At 38.3% G+C, this 21745-nt stretch overlaps 1 protein-coding gene across 1 annotated transcript in view; it reads left to right on the forward strand.

Moving 5' to 3' along the window:
• Window positions 1-21745, forward strand: part of b4galt2 (UDP-Gal:betaGlcNAc beta 1,4- galactosyltransferase, polypeptide 2) — a 166851-nt gene that overhangs the window by 12973 nt on the left and 132133 nt on the right. Inside the window, exon 2 of the mRNA XM_055201800.2 lies at window positions 18163-18574. Coding sequence (XP_055057775.2) covers window positions 18244-18574 — 331 coding nt within the window. The 5' untranslated portion in view covers window positions 18163-18243. The remainder of the gene's footprint in view (window positions 1-18162; window positions 18575-21745) is intronic.

Here is a 21745-nt window from a genome sequence, read left to right on the forward strand (position 1 = left end):
ATCTCATTTTTGACAGAGGTGGCGTTTAGTAGGGGTGCACGATTCAGAAAAATTTCACGATTCGATTCCGATTTTTAGGCTCGAGATTCGATTCAAAATCGATTTTCCATTCAAAAACGATTTTCGATTTAAAAAAACGATTCACAGTATGTAAACGTAGTCAACTTTTTCCTATGTGACTGATTGTAGAAGATATACAATAAAAAAAGAAACACAACAAATTAAATGTAGTTTGATATTACTTTTTGTCTTTATGGAAAAATAAAAACTGATATGAAGCAATTAGATGACCCCTTTTATCAAACTCTATTAAATACAATAATATACTATATTAATGATAGACAGTGCAGGTCTATAGATTATAAATGTGACTGGTGTTATAATGGTTATTATTTCTATTAGATAGAGCAGAAGCAGGAAAAGTGTCTCTCTTTAATCCACTCATTATTTTAGATTCAAAAGTCTACTTGCTGTCCCACTGACAGGGGACTTTACATTACAGCTTTGCGTTTTGTAAATATTGAGTTAGCTTGAGCTTTGCTCGTTCAGTGCAATAGATTTTAGAAAATATATGGTTTATTAATAATAATAGAAAAGCGCCAGTTTTATCGCCATAGAAACCGTCGGCATGCTGAAACTGCACGCGAGCTTTAGCGCGGTAGCGCTCACGGTCATTCTCCGATCGACTCTGGTTTTATACATAATATTAATCAGACTTTGGACCGGAAGTAATTTAACTATGACTGGCCCGGACCCGACTGACCATTTCAAATACAAACCCGGAACCATACGGGCCGCAGGTGCTCCGTCAAGTTCTCTAATGTTAAAACTCTGCTCAAGTTAAGAAACATGAAGGATACAATGTGACACGAGCTTGTTCGCGTCGCATCCCAATTCATTGAGAAACAAAGAGCACGTGAACGCATACCGAACTCATCATGTCGCACACAAAATGTCATTATTAAAGCGTGTCATCATCACGTAAAAACAAAAAAGACAAAATTTGATGCCAGATATACTTGGGCACTTGTTAATATAACTGGGCAGCGCTGCAGCAGCAATGTGTGGGAAAGACTGTGACAAGAGTGTGCGGGCGTCAGTGTGAATACGACGCAGCGCCATTTATGGGAATACTGAGATAAACTCATTTCAGGACAATAGTAACAAAAAAAAAATGAATCGATTTTTGGAATTCTATGAATCGATTCTGAATCGGCAAAGCTTGAATCGCGATTCAAATGTGAATCGATTTTTTTTGCACACCCCTAGCGTTTAGCGGCTTTTGCATCTAAACTCTTCATGTATTCCTTTACTGAATTTCAGTGTCCTCATCTGATTCATCATGGTGTATAGTCTTATTTTTTCCACTTAAAATTGTCATCTACATTGTCATAGAAGCTGGCACTCAAATGAAGAGTCGATCCTCTGACTCCACTTATCTCTCCTATGAGTCTTTAAAAGGACAGTTCACCTACAATAAAATTTCAATCTACTAGTCATCTTTTGACTCTATGGTGTAACATTAATAGCAGGGAGAAGACATTTTCTTTCATTGTGTGAGAAAACGAGCTGCATTCACACACACAAAAAAAAGAAAAATCACACACACACTTAGACATCAATGAGATTAAATTGAGACGAATGGAAACTTTTGCTTAAAGGAAAAGTATGTAAGAAATCTATATCAATGAATCATAAAATGGCCCTGATATGTAACTAGACATTAAGAAATCATTTTCATTTCAAATACTTATATCACTGACAACAGTGGTCGGGACAGGATATTGTCATTTAAAAAGTGGAGTTGCAGCCCTCAACTGATGTTTATGTTGTCATGTTGTGTATTGGCCACCAGTTGGGTGATTGCAGTACCAGTTTTGGCCACAATCCTACATACTGTTCCTTTAAGTCTCCAGCGTCTCAGATATTTCTCTTGAGAAAAAGAACCAAAACTCTCACAAATGCATGTCTCAACAACATTGCCTCAGAATTTGCATTATTGAAAAAAAAATTGTCTCACGGTTTTGATGGAAACGACAACAGATCTTTTGTTTTTGCTTGCACTATCCCTTAAGAAAATAACATGATTTTTACATTAGTATCATTGTATGTTGAGCTGTAGAGAGCAGGTTTAAGCCAGTGTAAGGTGACTGATGTTATGTCCGTAGGGAGGCTGGTATTCAGAGTAATGAAATGACAGCCAGAGGCCAAAGACTCTTAGCTCTGCTCTCGTCGCCTGCCGCCTGGACCATTATAAAGCTTTTTTATGTTGCGCTGACATGACATATCATGATACTGACCCTCATCTATGCAGTTGCAATTGTTATTAAATGGATGCGATTTCTACTTTGTTTGTCTTTTATATGTGCTTCAATATGTCCTGTTTATCAACTATTGTCATGGGGTCTAAGTATAATAAGCTTAAAGTGTGGCTGGTTTATTGTGGTGTGACATGTAATGTACTGTCTTACATAATACTCATAATATATTGTCACACTATATTATCTGCTGTTAGATGTGTGACCTAATTTAAATGAACAAGCATATTTCCCAGTTCCAAACGTACAAACCTACCTAAAGCAATAATACTTTTAATGCACCAGTGACAGGAATGTGGTTTGTTTTTTATTTCAGAATTCTCAATAGAAATGTTTCGCTTTATTGAAATTGGTATACTGTAATACTGCACAAAACAGGTCTTGGATGCATGAAAAGCCATCAACTCTACACTCTAAAAATACAAATATAGGTGCTTTATGATGCCTTAAAAATACCTTTTCGGTCTAAATGGGTTTTTAAAACACATCTGAAGGAACTTTCGGTTTCACAGAAGCTTCTTAAAGGTGAAAAAAGTTTTTCAGATTATAAAAATGTATTAAAGAAATGGTTTAACTAAATGGTTCTTTGAGGAACCAAAAAGTCATTTTATGGCATCGCTGTGAAGACTAAACACTGGCTGTTTTAACCCATGGTTGGGACACAAGCGTTGGGTTAAATTAGAGTAGAATATGTCCATATTTGAAACAATCCAGCATTTTGGGCTAAACAGCATAGGTTAATTTCATTGGCTGGGTTTGTCCCTTTTTGACCCAACTATGGGTTAAAAATAACTTGGGGTCTCATTTATAAAGCTGTTCATAGGATCCTTACTGAAAGTTTATGTGTGCCCAAAAGCAAAAATATTAAAGGGCACATATCTAAAAATCTTAATGATAAATATGTGTGTGAAACGTAGAAATGCAATGATGCCCAAGCCACAAGTCTAAAGAAGTTATATTATTTCACATTTGAAGTCAATAGGCCCAAAAATTAGGTTCTTGCAAGAGTTTTTGTAAGACTAGTGCCTTTTCTAAGTGCCAGTCAGCCCAAAATAAAAGTCTTTTGTTTACATGCATACACGTTCGTTCTTATTATTGTTTATTCTTATGTAAGCGTATAAAATGCCGTTTCCACACCAGGAAATAAAACGTCACACAAAGATCATTGGATTCCTTATCTACTTGGCTACACGGTCTGTCTATCAATGTTTTCCATGGAAGTCATTAGAGGAACGAGCGAGTAAGATGACATCACAATATTTGACAGCGCTGTTTGGATATTATGTATTATACTCCCGCCTACTTTTACAAACAAGTTTGACCGCTGGTTTTGAACGCGAGTGTAATCTTATATACAAGTGTTACGTATGTAAATAGCCCTCAGATTGTATATTATAATCTATTACAAGACGTGCATGTGAAATCTGATGTAAACAATGGACAATATATCTATATTTCACGGATTATACGCATTTGTGGACAAAAATGGTTATTGGATGTATTTTATTAGAGAGTTTTATGGGTTATTCACACATCTGAAACAGACTGGATTCGATTCGCGATAGTTATATCAACACAAAGGTAAGGAGTCCCATTTATAATTTGCATGTTGTCATCTGTACCTCTGTAACAAAATACAATATTTATGACGCTAGAGCAGGGGTGTCAAACTCAAGGCCCGCGGGCCAAATCCGGCCCGCCCCCTCATTTAATCTGGCCCGCGAGAGTTTACAGATTATGTTAATTATGTGGCCCGGCAGAGTCTACAAATTATTTTATTGTTATTATAAGTTTTATTTTTTGCAGGTTATTTCCTACATAATTTTTTTTAGCAGCCACCAAAACTAATTTTTGTCCTGCCAAAGTCTTTTTGTAATGTAATTATAGTGATAATGTTGATGATTGCAGGAGAGAGAACGAGCGGCCCGCACACGCGCACTACTTGAGTGGCCGTGTCTTAATGCGAAGGCTGCAGCCTCCAGAGGTCGCATTTCCAGGCTGCATACGTCATCAAGACTGTCTTGTTTCAGGATATTAACAATTATAAAGTTGAATATTATTCTTAGTTTATAGCAAACAGTTGTAATATGCGTATGATTTGCGAATTTAATCGTCAGTTAAAATAAATAAACCCGGCTTGATGACGCTGCATATGCGACCTCCGCATATGGAAACGGACAGTATCTGCTCGTGCTTTCTCTCCCTCTCTCGCGCACGCTCACGCGCATCCAGCGAGAAAATGTTTTCCGTCTCGTTTACAGAAATGTTTCGCGATGTCCACATGGGATTAGTTTACAACGCGTCTATTTCCGCTAAATTCGCGAACTAATGACTCATCTGAACCGATTACTTTTAATAAATGATTGAAACTATTGATCTGTAGCCTACAACACTGAACTCATGAGACGTCAGTCAATCAGACACTTAAAGCCAGGTAAAAAAATCACAGCTTTTTTGCAAAGAGGACAAGAAATGACAAGCGAGAGTATATCTGTGTCATAATAAATGCATATTATGGTGGAGTTTGTAAAACTCTTAGTATCTTAAAATGCCTCTCATTTTCTTACCTGCACTATGAAGGATAACAGAACATTTTGAGTGTGCTCATATACAACATGTGTTTTTGTCACCACAATTATTTTAAAAATAATCTGTAGAATGTATTACTCTATACACTTTGTCATTATTTGCCTGGGCTTCTACGTTATTAATTGAGTTATTAACAAAACCAATACAGGGCTCAAAATTAACTTTTTTATTTGGTAGCACTGGTGCTCCCAACTTTAAAGAGTTAGGAGCACCAGCAAAAATGTAGGCGCATCCATCAAAAAATTTAAAAGCACCACAACTACAATGTAAATGTTAATAGATTTATTTTATTAAAAATAAAACACCACCACCGGGCTTTACACGTCCTATGGCCAGCATTTAAAAGTTGGTCTTCTATTTTATTTTTTTATTTTTTTGCTGCATAAATTCCTAAATTAATACCCAAATGCTGTTGAAATAGTATTGCAGCAATAATAATTTAACAATTACAGGTAACATGATTAAGATTACATAGAAAATCTAGCAAACACGTAAAACACTGATTAATTGTGACATTACAAAAGTGACCCTAATATAGAAGGCTAATATATATTGGTATTGATAACTGCATTACCAGGATGCTTTTACTACTAAATAGGCAATGTTTTAAAAAATACAACAAAAACATACCGTCAGCATTGTCGTATTCCACAGCAACATGGACCACAAGGATGTTTGGCGAATGTCCATTCACCAGCGCATGCGCACAGCCGCAAATACACCATCAAACACACTTTGACAGACAGGTCGGTGTCTCCATCAATAATAAACACATTTGTCATGACACGTCTTGTGTTTTTGGCACTTTCGCCATGTTTAAGCAAGGTATGTCTGGCGCTTAAAATGTTTTGATTCCGCCATTAACTCCGTTTTACAGGATTTACAGTAAACACAGTAAGTTACATTTTCATAGCGGAGATACTCGAAATCTTTAAGCCACTCTATCTGAAAGGTTTAACGTCAACTCGTATTTTCCGGTGGTGGGGTTACATTTGAATCCGGATCGTCGTCAAAAAATACAGTAATAACCTTGGCTGTAATCGGCTCGCTCTCGTCACGCTCGCGACGCGTTCGTCTTTTCACATTTCCGCGCTCCACGGCAACAAGGAATGACTGACGCTCATATTAGCCAATCTGCGGTCTTCATTAAACGCAAGAACTTAATGGTGAAATTTGATTGGTTATGTATCGTTGGAGAGAACACTGAACCTGGGACAGCGCCAGCACGCAGGATCACAATCAACTCGCGTCACAACAAAATGGGCAGTCGCGCAAATGCTCCCAAATATATTTTAAGGTCGCACAGATTAAATTTCGGTCGCATATGCGACCAAAATGGTCGCAATTTCGAGCCCTGCAATAGTAAGCAAATGCAGAGAAAATAATGCAATGTACAGTAATAAGAGTTGATACATTCATACAGTCGTTCAAATACAACCGGCACTTTGAGAGCAACCGTAATGCTGATGTGGCCCGGGATGAAATTGAGTTTGACACCCCTGCGCTAGAGCATCAGCATCTGTATCTCAAAACAGAGACCATACACTGATGCTAAACCCGTAGACCTTTTAAACGATGTATAGTAATTAGGGCCGGGACTCGATTAAAAAAATTAATCTAATTAATTAGAGGCTTTGTAATTAATTAATCTAAATTAATCGCATTTTAATCACATATAAATATTTGACCTGAGAACATTAAGAAGTAATTTTTTTACATGGATTTTTAGTATACACTCTTAGAAAGGATGTGTTAATTTTTTACACATCATTGTGCGGTAAGCTTTTAACACATTATGTGTAATTTTAACACATAACGCAGTTAGTGTGTTGTCCCAGAATCAACACTAATGTGTTGTTTTTAACACATTCGTTGTAAGAGTGTACCATGAATAATGACTGAATACATAAGCTTAAGCTACAAAATATTGTTTATTTTTGTTCAACCAAGTCGTTGTACCCGGAGTCGGGCTAATGTCCACGCTAGCTGCTGTATGTTTTGCATTTAGATAATACTTGAGGCTCGATGTGCTGCAGTGATATGTGAATTCCTTGTTGCATAGCTTACACACAACCATGCTCTTATCGACGCTTACATCCGTTCTATTCGTTTTTTATATAAAAAAAAATCCCATCCACGGGGCCAACCAAAGCGATCTCATCAGCCTCTTCTTTCATGTTCACTGTGGTTTGTTGTGGTCTGAAGTCATGAACGCTAGTTGGTGCTCCAATATAATCAGTCCGCCGAAACTCATCCAATGAGAAATGTTCTGCGGTGCAAAAATAAGTGCGATTAAAATGCGTTAAAAATTTTATTTTTGTGTAATTAATTAATCTTAATTTACGCGTTAAAGTCCCGGCCCTAATAGTAATGTTAATATTATTGTTTGTAGACAGTAGGCTATATATATATTGTTAGCAGCGTTAAAAAAACTGACGTCTTTCCGCCCCCGAGCTAGTGTGCATCGAGAGGTTAAATTTCAATCCAGTAACTTAGTTTTGGTAAACCATTCTCTGTAAGCATGTGAAAAAATAGGTCATTGAAATTTGGCTCCCCTTGTGATGTGAGAAGGGGATAATTGTCATGACTGGTAACCGGACGAACACGCAGGGTTCACATGAAATAAATAACATTTAATATAAAACAGGAAGCAAAAGACGAGTAACATACAACGGCGGGTAAAACAGGAGCATCCAACACAGGAACAGACATTGAAGTAATGACAGTCCAGGTGACAACAATCGGAACAGAGACAAGACATGACACGGATTAATCGTGACAATAATACTGACCCTTAATCTGCACTATCCAACCCACTCTTGGCACTGCCATTTAGTGCAGAGATTAGCTCATTTGCATTTAAATGTAAAATGGCACAGACCTAAAGTGGCAATTTTAACATGCTATAATAAATTATCTGGGGTATTTTGAGCTAAAACTTCACATACATACTCTGGGGACACCAAAGATTTATTTGACATCTTAAAAAGGTGTTGTGAAATGTCCCCTTTAAGACTTATAAAACAAAGCAACAGTCCCTTTATAAATCACAGATCACCTGCAAGTGTGCGTAAACGAATCATCCTCAGATCCCAACCTGTACCCTTATTCTCCCATCAAGTTTGTTTTTTATCACAACCTTTGCGTGGGAACTGGCGTTGTTTTTTGCACGCTTTATAAATGAGACCCCTGGTATTTGTATGAATTTAATTAGAATCCTCTTTTTTAGGAATACTGTTATATTGTGCTGCAAAAATCCTGATCAGAGCATCCAAAATCTAAGTGCATGTATACGCTTTTTGGGCAAAACCTCAATTTTTTTTAACAAATTTGAAGCGGTTGTATTTGATGAATATATTATACGTGCCGATAGCATTTTGGTCAATATCAAATTTTTGACAGAGGTGGCATTTAGCGGCCTTTGCATCTGAGCTCCTTGGGCCATTGACCCAACACTAGGTTGAAAATTATCCAGCATTTTGGGTGTAATTGACAGTTATATAGCCCAGGACAAACAAGGGACTTGTAAACAACTTTAAAAAATACGTCCAGCATTGGGAATTAAATATGTGTAAATTAAGAGTTATTTTAGACTATAAACTGGATTTATGGTTGTAAAATTAGATATTATTTTGTGATGTGGAGTAGACTCTATGTAAATATCTGTTATATGAAATAGCTTATTCAGTGCTTTACTGTGTAAAAAACAGAGTTTTATAGTTTTTCTGAGTTTCTGAGTTGAGTTTTATAGATGCAAGCTACCAATATGGTTTCAAAACCTGTTTGTGATGTTATCATGTTAATTTAAACATGACAGTAGTTACATAGTTTTATAGAAGTCCATAACTTAGAAAATACAGAAGTTTGTTTTCACTGAACTGTTCATTTGTACTGATCATAGCGCTACTGACAGCTGCAGTCCGTCATACGTTTATGATGAAGTTGCTTGTCTTTCGAGTGGCTCACTTCATGCTGACACCCTATTAAGGATGCTCTCGCTTTTAAACATCAAAGTCAGGACCTGACCGCTGTCTCTAGGCCTAATTAATTTCTCTTAGGAGCTGCATGGGTTGAAATCCGTGTCAAGTCTTAGCATGCTGTTTGAAAATTAGTCTTGATAAGAAAGTGTGAGTTTTTCTATCATGAGAATTAGAAGTGCCCAGAGACGCACGTCAGTCCTCACATGAATTATATTTTCATCTACTGATTTTTCATCTATATTTTCAATGAGAGCTGGAGGGAGGCTCTAGGGCTTTTTAATCTTGGAGGAAAACCGAAATAGAAAATAACAACATGCACAACTACTTTGGTTTGCCCTAGTGTAAAAAGTAAATCAGAAAGCGTAAAAAAAGAAAAACAGCTTTACTGTGGGGCATTAAGTCATTACCAGTATCAGGACAACCTGATCTCACAAAAATCTGTGAATAGATATACCAATATATCTTTTGTAAACTTCAGTCATTTGTCATACAGTCAATTGCAAAGTAGTGTTCCTGTAGCTAACTTGTTGAAGCCTTGTGTTAGCAATATGAAAGTCATCATTGGTTTGATCCCAGAAAACACACATATATTGATAAAATGTATATCTTTAATGCCCTGTAAGTCTCTTTGGATAAAAGCATTTGCCAAATGCATCAATGTAAATAAAAAACTGAAAAAGCCGCCCACTTAAATCTCCCTGAATGTCCATCCTGTAAATTATAATATCAGGATAATAGACGGGAGTTAAAGTGTCGTGTGTATGTGTGGGCAAAAGAGAGAGAGAGGGAGAGAGAGAGCGACAAAGTGATGAATATATTGTTAGAAAGAGCTTCAGGCAGTGGGTGATGACTTAATCTGTCATTTCCTGATGCAGATGTGATTTCTGAAGCACAAGATAGCTCTCTCGCTTCACCAGATGTTTCTTTATGGAGTCTCCCTCGCAGTGCTTCACCAGGTTCATTTTCCAATTTAGCTGATGCTTTATAACTTAAAACTGGGTACAGTGCAATTCCCACTCAATTGTTTGGTTTAAAGTGTTTTTAGTAGCTTTAATGGAGGTCTTTTTTGTGGAGTTGCATGTTTTCCTCTCACAGTCCAAAAACTTGCAGGTTGGGTAAATTGGAGATGAAATTGCAGTTACCCCAATGTGTGTGTACATTAACCAGTTCTCACGATGAATACTGTATATAGCCATAAAAAATAGACATACATAAATCGCGAATCAAGGCTTTAACTAACTATTCAGTGTAATGTGTTTTTGTGTTCATATACAATTGTTTCTCATTACTGTAAGTCCATAATTTGTGTACAACAGTCAGTGGTTGCCCTTGTGCTTATAGTCACAATGTCCCCACAGAGTAGCTTCAGGTGCGATGTTTAGATTTTTAGTAGAAGATTGTGACAGATCTAGAGGTAAGATTGTGAATTGCAACCAGCGGCTCAGTCCACAGCTCACTTCTCCCTTACGAAACACATAGTGAAGCTACGGTAGCCGCCACAAGACAACCACGTCATCGTCTGAGACAACATAGTGACAAGACACGATCAATAGAGCCGTTTGTCCGTTCCTTCATGTAAGGAAACCCGCAGTGTATGTAGATAGAAAACTAGGGGTGTAACAATACATCAATTAAATTTCGAACAATATGATACGATAAAATATCAATATGAGGTACCTTTATTCTGCACATCCTCATTCCTTGACGTAACGTCCATCTACGCATTTCCAACAAAGCACATATCCAATCTATGTGCAACCTATTGGAAAGCGCGGAGGAGTCATTGGGTTAGTAAAATAACAAAATTATAGCTTTTAAATAGAAAAAAATATTTATGTAAAAAGATATTTTAAAAAAGTGCTTAAAACTAATAAAGCTACTTTTTCCACTTATGTGCAACCTATAGGAAAGAGTAATTAGTTGGGTTAGTAAAATAACAAAATTATAGCTTTTTTAAGTACAAAATAGTATTTATGTAAAATATATATTAAAATAAAAAGTGCACAACTCTTCTTAAGTGGAAGTAATAAAGTAAATTATACAACAGTTGTTTCTGGTTCTCGAATCTGATTGGCTAAGAGGCGTGCGATATTGTACTGATAACGTAACAGTAACCACTTCCCCATTTGTATCATTCCGCCACCTACTGGTCATTTTAGTATTAGTGAATGGAGGTCCTTTAAACAGGCTCATCTCTGAATGGAAAAACTTCACGCACACACGGATACACACAGACGCGCTGTTTTTAACTCTTTCACCGCCATTGACGAGATATCTCATCAATTAAGAGAAAACGCTTCCCCGCCAATGACGAGATTTTCCGTCTTTTTGCAATACCTTCCGCAACTTTTTAAACCCAGAAGTATTGCCCTATGGCAAGCGGCTGCATGTCCGTGTCTGTTTTAAAGATCGCTCTGAATGGGATCTCTATGAAAAGTCCGTCACAAAAATGGAATTATCTCTGCTTTTTGCTCAAAATGTGGTGTTTTTGCAGAAACATACCCATATTCAAAAGCTGATTACAAAAGAACCACTGAAGGTAGGAAACGTTTTTTTTTTGTTTAAAAGCAGAGGGTCTGTTCTTTCATTTGGTATATTGTATGTTTATATATTTAAAGAAGAACATTTTCTGGAAGGCATTAAACTTTGGTGAAAATCATGAAAAACGCTGGCGCTGGCTGGCAACTTTTTTAAAAAACGCTGGCGGTGAAATCGAGCTTTCTGATTTACACCCATAATAAAAACGACTCATTCTAATGTTAAAAAAACAATAAAGTTAATTTTGTATGATTTTATACACCACTGATCATTTTAGTTATGTATATTATATTGCATTTCTGTCTTTCTAAAAAAATACACACTGCACCTTTAAACTTGCTAAAAAACATTAGAAATGCATTACAGTGTAAAAAAGCTTTTCTTCAGGCATGTACTATAAACTGCAAGCAAACTGTTTTCTTATGTTTGATGTTGAATAATGTATGCACACTTAAAAAGTGCCACATTTTAGTCTGTCGGTTATTAAAAATTGAGCATATGGATGCTGTACTTGTTTCATTGCCAATTTATTTTGCAAGATTCTCTCGTGTGAATGTGAAACGTTGTATTGTTGTGTTGTATTGTTCATCTTTGACTGAGGTGTGATGTAAAATATTTATTAACTTTTATTTTTGAATAGGGTTAAGCAAGTACCAGTTTTTATTTTTTTCTATGATTATATTATCTTGTAGATTTAGTTTGATTATTTTATTAAAATTACTAATATGGGGCAATATTTCATTAGATGTATTATTCACTATGTTTATTGAGACTAAATTGCCAACTTCTGGAGGGTTTGAAAATGTAACCTAGTTAATATTGACATTTTCAACAGTGGCTTTGAGAAGCGAAGCATGCAGAGCAAGTTTCTCTTTGAGACTATAAATAATACTACAGTTAAGTGGATGTGTGTGAAACGAATGAGCTCAATTTTGTATCATGTGTTCAGAAACATCTGGGACTGTTTTATTAAAACATGGCTTAAAAAGCATTTGAAAAGAGCAGTCAGTTGCTATACTTTATTCATTAATAATCGTAATGTCATTGTACAGTATTATGCCCTTTCCAACGACATTTTCAATTAGCTAGCGAGATAAATGAAATATGAATGTGCTCTGATTAAGGCTTTGCCATTTCTGAGGAGAACGAAACAAAGCTTAAGATATGGTGGTGTATGTGTGGTAATAAAAATTTTGCAGAAAGACTTCTTGCTCAAAAAATTTTGCCGAGGGGGCTTCTTTTACATGGCCCTCGAAGCTGTGATGAATATTTCAGTAGCCTTGGTTTTGGTACTTGAACATTCAGAATATTCTTTTAGACAAACTTGCAAGTCAGCGAGTATGCTTACTCATTCTAGTTCACATCAGAGACTGATGACAGCCAAGGCAATGGTAAGAATTTTGCAAATGTGATTTTGCGAGTATTTATAATATATATCAATGAAGTAATAACTCTGTGTGACCTCAGTCTTATTGGGTTAGTGTTATATCGATGTCCTAAATTAAGGGCCATTACTGTGCTCATGCATCCACCCACTCTACAGCTCCAGGGACAGATGAACACAGCACTCTCTGTTGACTTTTTAGCATTTACGTTTCAGCAGACGCTTTTATCCAAAGTGACTTACAGCAGTTAAGAAAACAATAAACCGATTTGTCTCAGAGACAATACAAAGATATATCTTTTACACATTTAACCTGAATAATTAGATGAAATGGTGTAATTTGAGGGCACCATGAGTCTCAATGTCATTAGGTTGTATTAGCAGACAGAACTGATTGGATGTCTTATGTTAAACTATTGAGCTTTTCGTTGCTGTGTTCAGATATGCATTCTTCTGTACATAGTATGCAGCACTAAGTAGGATGTCTGAAGTTTCCGTATGAGAACCTTACCCGGATGACATATTGCATTGGATGAGATTTTGGAGTGGGCAACCACTAACCATTTTGCTATCCCACAAGACCGCAGGAGTTGAGGAAATGTGTAAAGGGCAGCTCTACCTACAGTACAGTGCTGCTAGAACTACTTTTGGCACTTTTCCATTGCATATTAGTACCCCACTGGTCAGGTCGTGTCAACTCACCTTACTTTGGCTCTGTTAGCTTTTCCATTGAGTTAAGTACCAATTCGGAGTGGAAGGGATTATAGGCGTGTTGTTATATTTGCGCTGCCTCTTGCTGTGACATCATACAAAAAGTGTGAGCCAGCATCATTGGAATGCAGTGTTTCCCATATATTCATTTATTTGTCAGTCCGCCTCAAAATTGACCACCACAAATAGACGTTTGCACATCGCGTTTATCACTATACCTCTGTCTCACAAGACAGTTTCTGTACAAACACCTGTGGCGTGTTTATAATGGTATTTTATTTATTCAGACTTATTAAAACATTAAAAGAGTTTGATTCTATATAATTTGGACGTATGACAAAGTATTTCTGTCAGGGTTTTGAAAAGTTTTCGACTATTGAATCTATTGAGCAAGCAGTGCAGGAAGTGCGCTGGAAGTCCTTATATGGGCACTTCACCTGGAATAGCACACGCACCCATCAACCAAGAGCTAACACGAATTCAACGTCACCAAAGAAGTGTGAGAGAAATTTAAGCTTGTTTAGCTTCCTAAAGAACCCAGCATTATGGGAACAATAGATGTAGTTTGTTTATTCAGGATAGAAGAGGGGTTGTGCATGTGTGTTTTTTTTTTATGCTGGATTTTGTAGAAATGGGCTGTCCCATCCGGGTCATGTGGCACAGGCGGTACGTAAAACTGCATCAAATATCTGTGTTTTGTAGGCAATCGGTGCATAAGTACATATAATGTAAACGACACGAACATGTAGTGAATCATAATTTATGCGAAGATAGTGACATAATGTTTTTTTCCTGATTTTTTGGAAAGTAGCTGTGCATGATCTGTCTTTTATAAATCGGATAAAATGAAAGACTCTTGCAAGGATGCAATGCTACTCTATAGGTACTCAAGATTACCATGAGATTAGCAGAAACAGCATGTGTTATGTGACCATTAAAATTTTTTATGGTTGTATTATGTATAAAAGTGATTGCTATATGCATAAATGTAAAGATAAATTCAATAAATTAATTTACTGTGGATTTACCCATACCATTTAAACCAGAAAAATGTACATTCAAAAAGTATTTCATTAGTCTAAGAAGTAAGTTCTTCATTGAATTTATACATATTATGAAGATATATGAATTCAAAACCTTGTCTGTCCTGTTTTCATCATCTTTTGACGTCTTGCTTCTTGGTTGCCTCCCTCGGTTTTCTATTCTTATTTCATATATTACCTTTCTCCTCCCTTTCAGTAGCTATGTATTTTCGGCTGTCTGTTCTCACAGTATGTCTTTGACGGCTGAGGTGATTCATTATTGGGGTTGGTGAGTGTTGAGCAATTCCCTTAAGGAGATGAGAACAGGGCCGGGCTGTGTGAATTGTGTCAAACCTTGTTTTTTTCCTCCCTAGTGTTGTTGATGGTTATTGCAGAGGAGTCACACATGTTAGGTGGGGTAGCGGATAGAGGAAGCAGGTGTGCTTGAGTAGCTATAAGTCCAGTCTCTGCAGGTGACACACATACACACGGTCTCCTCGCACACACAGGCAGTCTGGGCGATGGAGAGCTGTTGAGCAGATCTCACCACCCATCTTAACTGGCACGGGGGAGATTCACCAGCTGTCCATGTGAAAAATCAAGAGGCTTTCCCATCAAGTTTACGTCCAGCGATCGCAGTAAGAGAGAATGAGAAACTAGCTGCAGGTCTGCAGGCTGCGGCGCGTTGCTGCGTAAACTTGTGTGCCGTTGGCCTCTGACACTTCTGCTTGATTGGAAAAACCCATCGACATTGTAATTACTCACAGCAAGATCTGGACAACCAATTTGGTGTTTTCTTTGTTTAATCCCAATTAAAGCTAGAGAAGCTGCAAATCTGTAATATGAAAACATTCAAGCCCTCTTTACGCAGAGATTACGGAAAATACACGGAAATTGCGCAAATTTATTTTTGGTTTATTCACACTGACAAAGATTTTTCGGAATCTGTGTGTGCATTCCATAGACTGTAAAAAAAGATGGACGTCGCCCGTTCGCTCTCTTCTACTGGTGAAAAGTGAAGCCACCAGTGTCCCGATACGGCGTTGACATCTTGGGTCTTGAGTATGTGCAGTAGCGATTTCGGAACCAGTCCTGCGCAGTAGTGAGCACGAAGTAAAGCCACAAAAGCAAGGCCCCACCCTTGCTCTCACAGAATGCGCATATCACAGCTGTCAATCATGACGTGACACCACCGTTTTATAGCATTAAATAACTAACTAAAAACAATATATTAAAAACAAACATTTGTATTTACATCAGCGTGATAAAACTACAGTAAATGACAGAAACCAGCTTCGGAAAAAGATAATTGAAGTGTAATTAAATTGTTTAGTTGGTTTCGAGTCCCATTGAATAACATGGGGGAGGCAGGATTCATGACCTATACTGGGACCAGTCACTGGGGGGAGACATTTTGGCTTTACTTTTCAGGGCTTGTGCGGCACGCTTGGTGCATTCACACACATACCGTTAAAATCCCGTAAAGACACATGACATATTTTTTCCACAGCGTCTGTAGTTTGCTAATTATCTGTGATTTCTCTTGGAAAAAAAAACACTTGTGTGCATTTTAGTTTATGACAAATAATACGTGTAATGCGCTGTTTTGTTATGCTGGTGAATGATCTCAGCTTCAGCGCAGATAGTGGCGGGCTCCCTGAACTTTGCTTCAGTCCAATTTGCAAATATTTCACGTCTTGAAAGTTGATCTGCATTTAAATCCCTGTGTCAAAGCTGAACTTCTGGTTGCAACGGTACGCCATTTACGGCATTGCTTCCGCATCTTGTTCACACAGAATGCTTTCCGTGAATGTTACTACGTGCTTTTTACCGGAGCGATCACAGAACATTGACCTAGCGGAAATTTTCTGGGACCAAGATGCTGTGTGAATGGGGTTTTAGTAGTGATGTAGTACTCGAGAGTCCGAGACCGGTCTCGAAAGCGATTTCTGCTTTTTCTGACTCGTCTCGGACTTGTTCCTTCCAAGACTCGGTCTTGACTCGGTCTCGGACCACAGTGGGAGGAGAAGGACTCGTAATTTCACACCGAGTCCTCGAGACCAACACATTTTTATGTTCATATAACAATAATAATAAAATCCAATGTTGACGGTCACTATTTGAAAATGACATCCCATGGTGCAATGCAAAGATACTGCCATCAGAGCCGTTTATTTATCTCTAGAAAAATAGGCAGAAGATGATGCATGTGGTAGGGACTTTTTTAATGATAGTAAAAGCATAGTCCATATTAGAAATTAAAGGCAGAGTCCACGATATATGAAAGCCAATGTTGATATTTGAAATCACCTAAACAAACACGCCCCTACCCCAATAGAATCTGAACCTTCTGTTGATAGACCCGCCCCACTCATACGCAAACAGGCAAGGATGTCGGTTAGTAGACACTCTCCTTACTGCTGATTGGCTATAAGTGTGTTTTAGTAGTCGGCCCGTCTCCTTTTCCAAAGCGTTTTTCAAACATCGTGGACTCCGCCTTTAAGTCTGCTTCTCTAAACAATTCACAATCTAGCAAAGTCTGTAGGCCTAACTGTTGATTATTAACTGGGGTGATATTGAATCATGTATATGAAAACTGACATGTTTTTATGGTCTTGGTGTCGACTTGGTCTCGACTCGGACTTGCTTCCTCAAAGACTCGGTCTTGATTCGGACTCGACTCTATTTGAAAACCAACGAACTTGATCTCGACTTGGTCTCGACTCGGTCTTGACCATTCAAACACTCGGTCTTGACTCGGACTCGGCATAGGCGGTCATGTCCCCATCACTAGGTTTTAGTGTTTGACCCAGGTGTTTGCTTTTGTAAAATAAGCTATTTTAGGGTGGGTGTTGGGTGTTGTGGTGACGGTGTAAAATTTGGGTCCTGAAACTAAACGCAGTTTTATATGCTGTTGTGGCATTCAGGCACACAGAATTCATTAGCACAGAACGGGAAAGCTACTCTGGCATGGTATTAACATAATTATGGTTTGCTTAAACAGTAATTGTCTGTGGCAATAGAGAACATCTAAACATAATAATCCACTTTAGCTTTACGACGTTTCAATCTGAAACTAATTCTACATTTTTTTATTGGTTGCAGCTACAGTAACAGCAAAATCATAAGGTGACAGCAGTATGATATAATACTCATCTAACATATTTAATACTCATCATCTATAATATGATATAATACGCCCCCATCTAACCTACTTATCTGTGTATGTATACATATGTATTATGTTTGAATCCCCATAAAATTGTTTAAAATCTTACCTATTATATAATATATCCTCTATAGAATCAGCTGTCTGGCTCTCTCCCAAGGTTTTTTCCCCTCCTAGGACTTTTCTCCCACAGGGTTTTTCTCCTAGGAGGTTTTTTTCAACCCCTGGGGAGTCTGCTGACATTGTTTTAACTTAGCACCCTCTTACATAGGTACAATATTTACTATGCTCACTAGTATTGTTAATCTTAACTGCTGTATTCTGTTGTTTATGATTTTTCTGTGTTTTTCCTGCATTTATTAATGTAAAGCTGCTTTGAAACAATTAAACAATTGTAAAAAGCGCTATATAAATAAGATTGGATTTAATCTTGTTTGATTTTGATTTGTAGGTGATATCGGTAAAGTGCAGTCCAGAGGAGAGGCGCCGTTGACCGGATGCGTGTAGCGGAGCGTGCCGCGTGGCTTTGACCATGAGCCGGCTGATGTTGGGCCGAACCCTGGAGCGGATCTGCAAGGCTGTGCTGTTGCTCTGTCTGGTCCACTTCCTCATAATGATGATCCTCTACTTTGATGTCTACAGCCAGCATTTTGACATCTTCAGCCGCTTCAACAACGGCCGCGGAGCTAACGGCTCAAGAGGACCCCACCACTACTATTATAATTTCTCCAGGTCCAACACCACCTTTGCGAACTACGTGGCTACAGCAGACCATCTTCTGCCCAGTGCCAAACCAGAGGCAAAGCAGCCACCGCCCACCCCTAAGCCATTACCACCATGTCCAGAGATACCACATGGTTTAGGTACGTACTTGAAAATCATGTGACCATGTCTGTGAAATCCAGTCTTGTAATCTAATTATAAGGTTAGGAACAGAGTTTGATTTCACTTACTCAGTCAATATTAAAGATCTCAAGGTTATATTTTCATGCTTTTATGAAGAAAAGCACACACAAAATCTATTGAAATGGCAAAGTAAAGAGAGTCAAATAGCAGTTGAGATCGCAATCGTGTCATATGGATGCTTAGGTCAGTTATAAGTCATGGCCAAGTCATGACAGCTGAAGGAAAATCAGGCTTTCTTAATGACACATCAAAAAAGTAAGAATGCTTTTCTCTTGCATAACTTACAGTACGCTGATCAATGCTCAGTTATGCAAGAGAATAGGATACGTAAGAGACGGTAAAGCATGGCGGGCACCCAAGCGTCCAAACTCTCAATTAGTGCCCTGAATGGCCGCAAAACAGGAAGCAGACATTGAGTGCTTTGTTACGATGGGCCGTGTGGGTGGGGCCCGCAGCCACCGTTCCTCATTTTAGAGCCATAATGGATTCTCTGCAGACTCCAATTACCGTAAAAGCCAATGTCTCGCTCTGTTTTCAGAGCTGACCGGAGAGTTAAAATAGATTTAACGTCAGCGTGCTCTACGGCACACTTATATTTCATCCGCCGGGCCGCTGTGTTATCGGCCCTTTACGCGGTGTGATGCGGTGCGTGACGTGTGTAAGGAGAATGACCTCTTTCGAGTGACTAATAGGACTGTGCCAATCTCATTACAATCTCAATCTATCCTTGTTCACAGAATGAGATATAAGGAGGGAGCTGCTTTGTCTGGTGATGTGATGCAAATGATGCCGGTCAAAGCTCAGTTTTACGGAGTAACATAGCCCATCGGCATGAGGGAGGATCTTGTTAATTGCAATATCTATGCACCCCATTTCCTGCTCGTGATAGGGCAAACCTTCCTAATGAATGTGCAGCAGTGTTATAGGATATGTCTGCGAGCAGCAGGCCATGGCCACCCATATCCTTCTAATGAGTCTAAAGCGGAGGTCTGGAGGGAATTGAGCTAGCTGAGTTGTGTCATATGACCTGTGTGCTGTCTGCTCGCTTTCTTTCTCCCTCTGTTTTTATCTCGTGTTATCCGAACCCCCTTTTGAGTAATGACAGAAACCAAGTCAAAAGTTTTTGAGCTCGGAGTGTAAAACACTGAGAGGATTTTTTATAGATGTCTTTAGGGCTCTTCTTAATATCACACAGATGAAAATTGCTCTTTTATAAGCACACTGAGCTCTCAGTTATGTTACATTTGTTCAAGTATTTTGTCTTATATATGTTTCTGAAACTTTTATGTGACAATCGGTGAAATGCTGTAGGAGTATAAACTATAAAGCTCTTGTGGATAACCTTAACAAATATTCAGGCACTAAAACAATTGTATGATATGAGATATTACACTTCATACTGAAATCTCAGACTTCCAGCGAGGTAGCTTGATAAAGTTTTGCTGAGTAGTTTTTATCTTCAATGTTGATAGCAGTTAGGGATGGGCACGAGTAATGGGTGGCTTGAGTACTCGAATGTGGCATCGGCAATCGATCAGGAAAACGATGAGCGTGTGGGTTTATTTATTTTTTATTTGTATTTTTTGTGGTTATGGTTGCATTCAGATGCCTGGTTAGCGTAACACGCACCTGTGGTAGTTAAGACTGGGTGTGTGTTTGACGTTGATATAAGCTGCGCAGACCTGCGTATGACATTGGTACCATGCATAATTCAAAAGCTTACTATGCACACTCGCACGCAGCAACCCCGCAGTATATTAAGAGTTTAAACACCGACATCAATACACATCATTCATCATCAGTCCAAGTTATAAAAACGACGACAGACAATAAAATTCTTACACTAATTTAAGCAAGTATGTAGCAATAATCATACTTACAGATTGTGGTTAGGAGACGCATGTTGTTCCAAATAAAGTGGGTACTGAACCACCTTTCATTGCCAAACGTTTAGTAAATCCCTCCGTGAAAAAGTAATTTTAACCACTGATTCTTCACAGCCAAACATTTAGTAAATCCCTCCTTATAGGGTTGTGCCGATAGACGATAGTATTGTGTATCGATGATCTTTAGACATATCGCCAATGGGAGGCTTTCATGGCGATAGTCATGACGATAGTTGGCGATTGGTTATTATTATCATCATAGTTTTACATTAATATCCACATTGCATGCTTTTCCTCGCATGAGGGTTTGTGGGCTTTGCCTTACGCGGAGCTTGTAAAGAGAGAATTTCTTCTTGCACGTACCTGCACTTAATGCGCACGTCTTGGGCTCCTTCTAGCACTAAATCCAGCGCGCCGCGTCATGAGCAGCTGCGCTTCTCTCTGTCTCACGTACACGCGCTCTCGCGTCTGTCCGAAGTCTAAACATAAACTAAAGTAGTAATCCTTATGTATTTGTTCAGTTTAATGCGTTTCATGCGAGCTGAGGCAAACTTTACTTTTTGTTTAAAATATGACCCGCTGCTTATTAGCGCCTCTCTCTCACTTTCGCGTACGTGCAGAATGCTGCGCTCTGTCCGAAGTCAGATCAGGTATTAATCCTGTTTATGATATGCATTTCAATGAGTTGTAGCAACACGTCCCTCGTGTTTAATATATGATTATGTTTTAAATATGATCCCGTTCAGCTGGACCGATGCGTTTAAAAAGGCACCTCTAAGAGCACCACTGCTTGACACGTGTAGTCTTCTGCAACAGCACCTAACAAATGCATTGAATTGTTTGTATGTGCGCGCACGTGTCTGTGCATGCGCAGATGCACGTTTTTACAGTTATTAAGTAATCATGGTTAGGGTTTTAATGACGCGCTCGCATTAATGGCATCAGTTTTAAGAAGGTTGCGGTCATGACGGTGGTGCTCTTGTTCATTTTTGTCCACCAATTCAGTGACTTGTTATAATGAGTAAAAAATTAACAAAAAAAATAAATAAATGAGTAAACTACTGCCACACCCCCCGATACTATCGTGTATCGCCGATCTCACAGGCTGACGATAGGACGATCTCAAAATGGGGCATATCGCCCAACACTACCTTGAAAAAGTAATTTTAACCACTGATTCTTCATAGCCAAACATTTAGTAAATCCCTCCTTGAAAAATTAATTTTAACCACAGATTCTTCA

This window comes from Misgurnus anguillicaudatus, chromosome 2 (genome assembly GCF_027580225.2).
Source record: "Misgurnus anguillicaudatus chromosome 2, ASM2758022v2, whole genome shotgun sequence".
NCBI classification, from domain to species: Eukaryota; Metazoa; Chordata; class Actinopteri; order Cypriniformes; family Cobitidae; genus Misgurnus; species Misgurnus anguillicaudatus.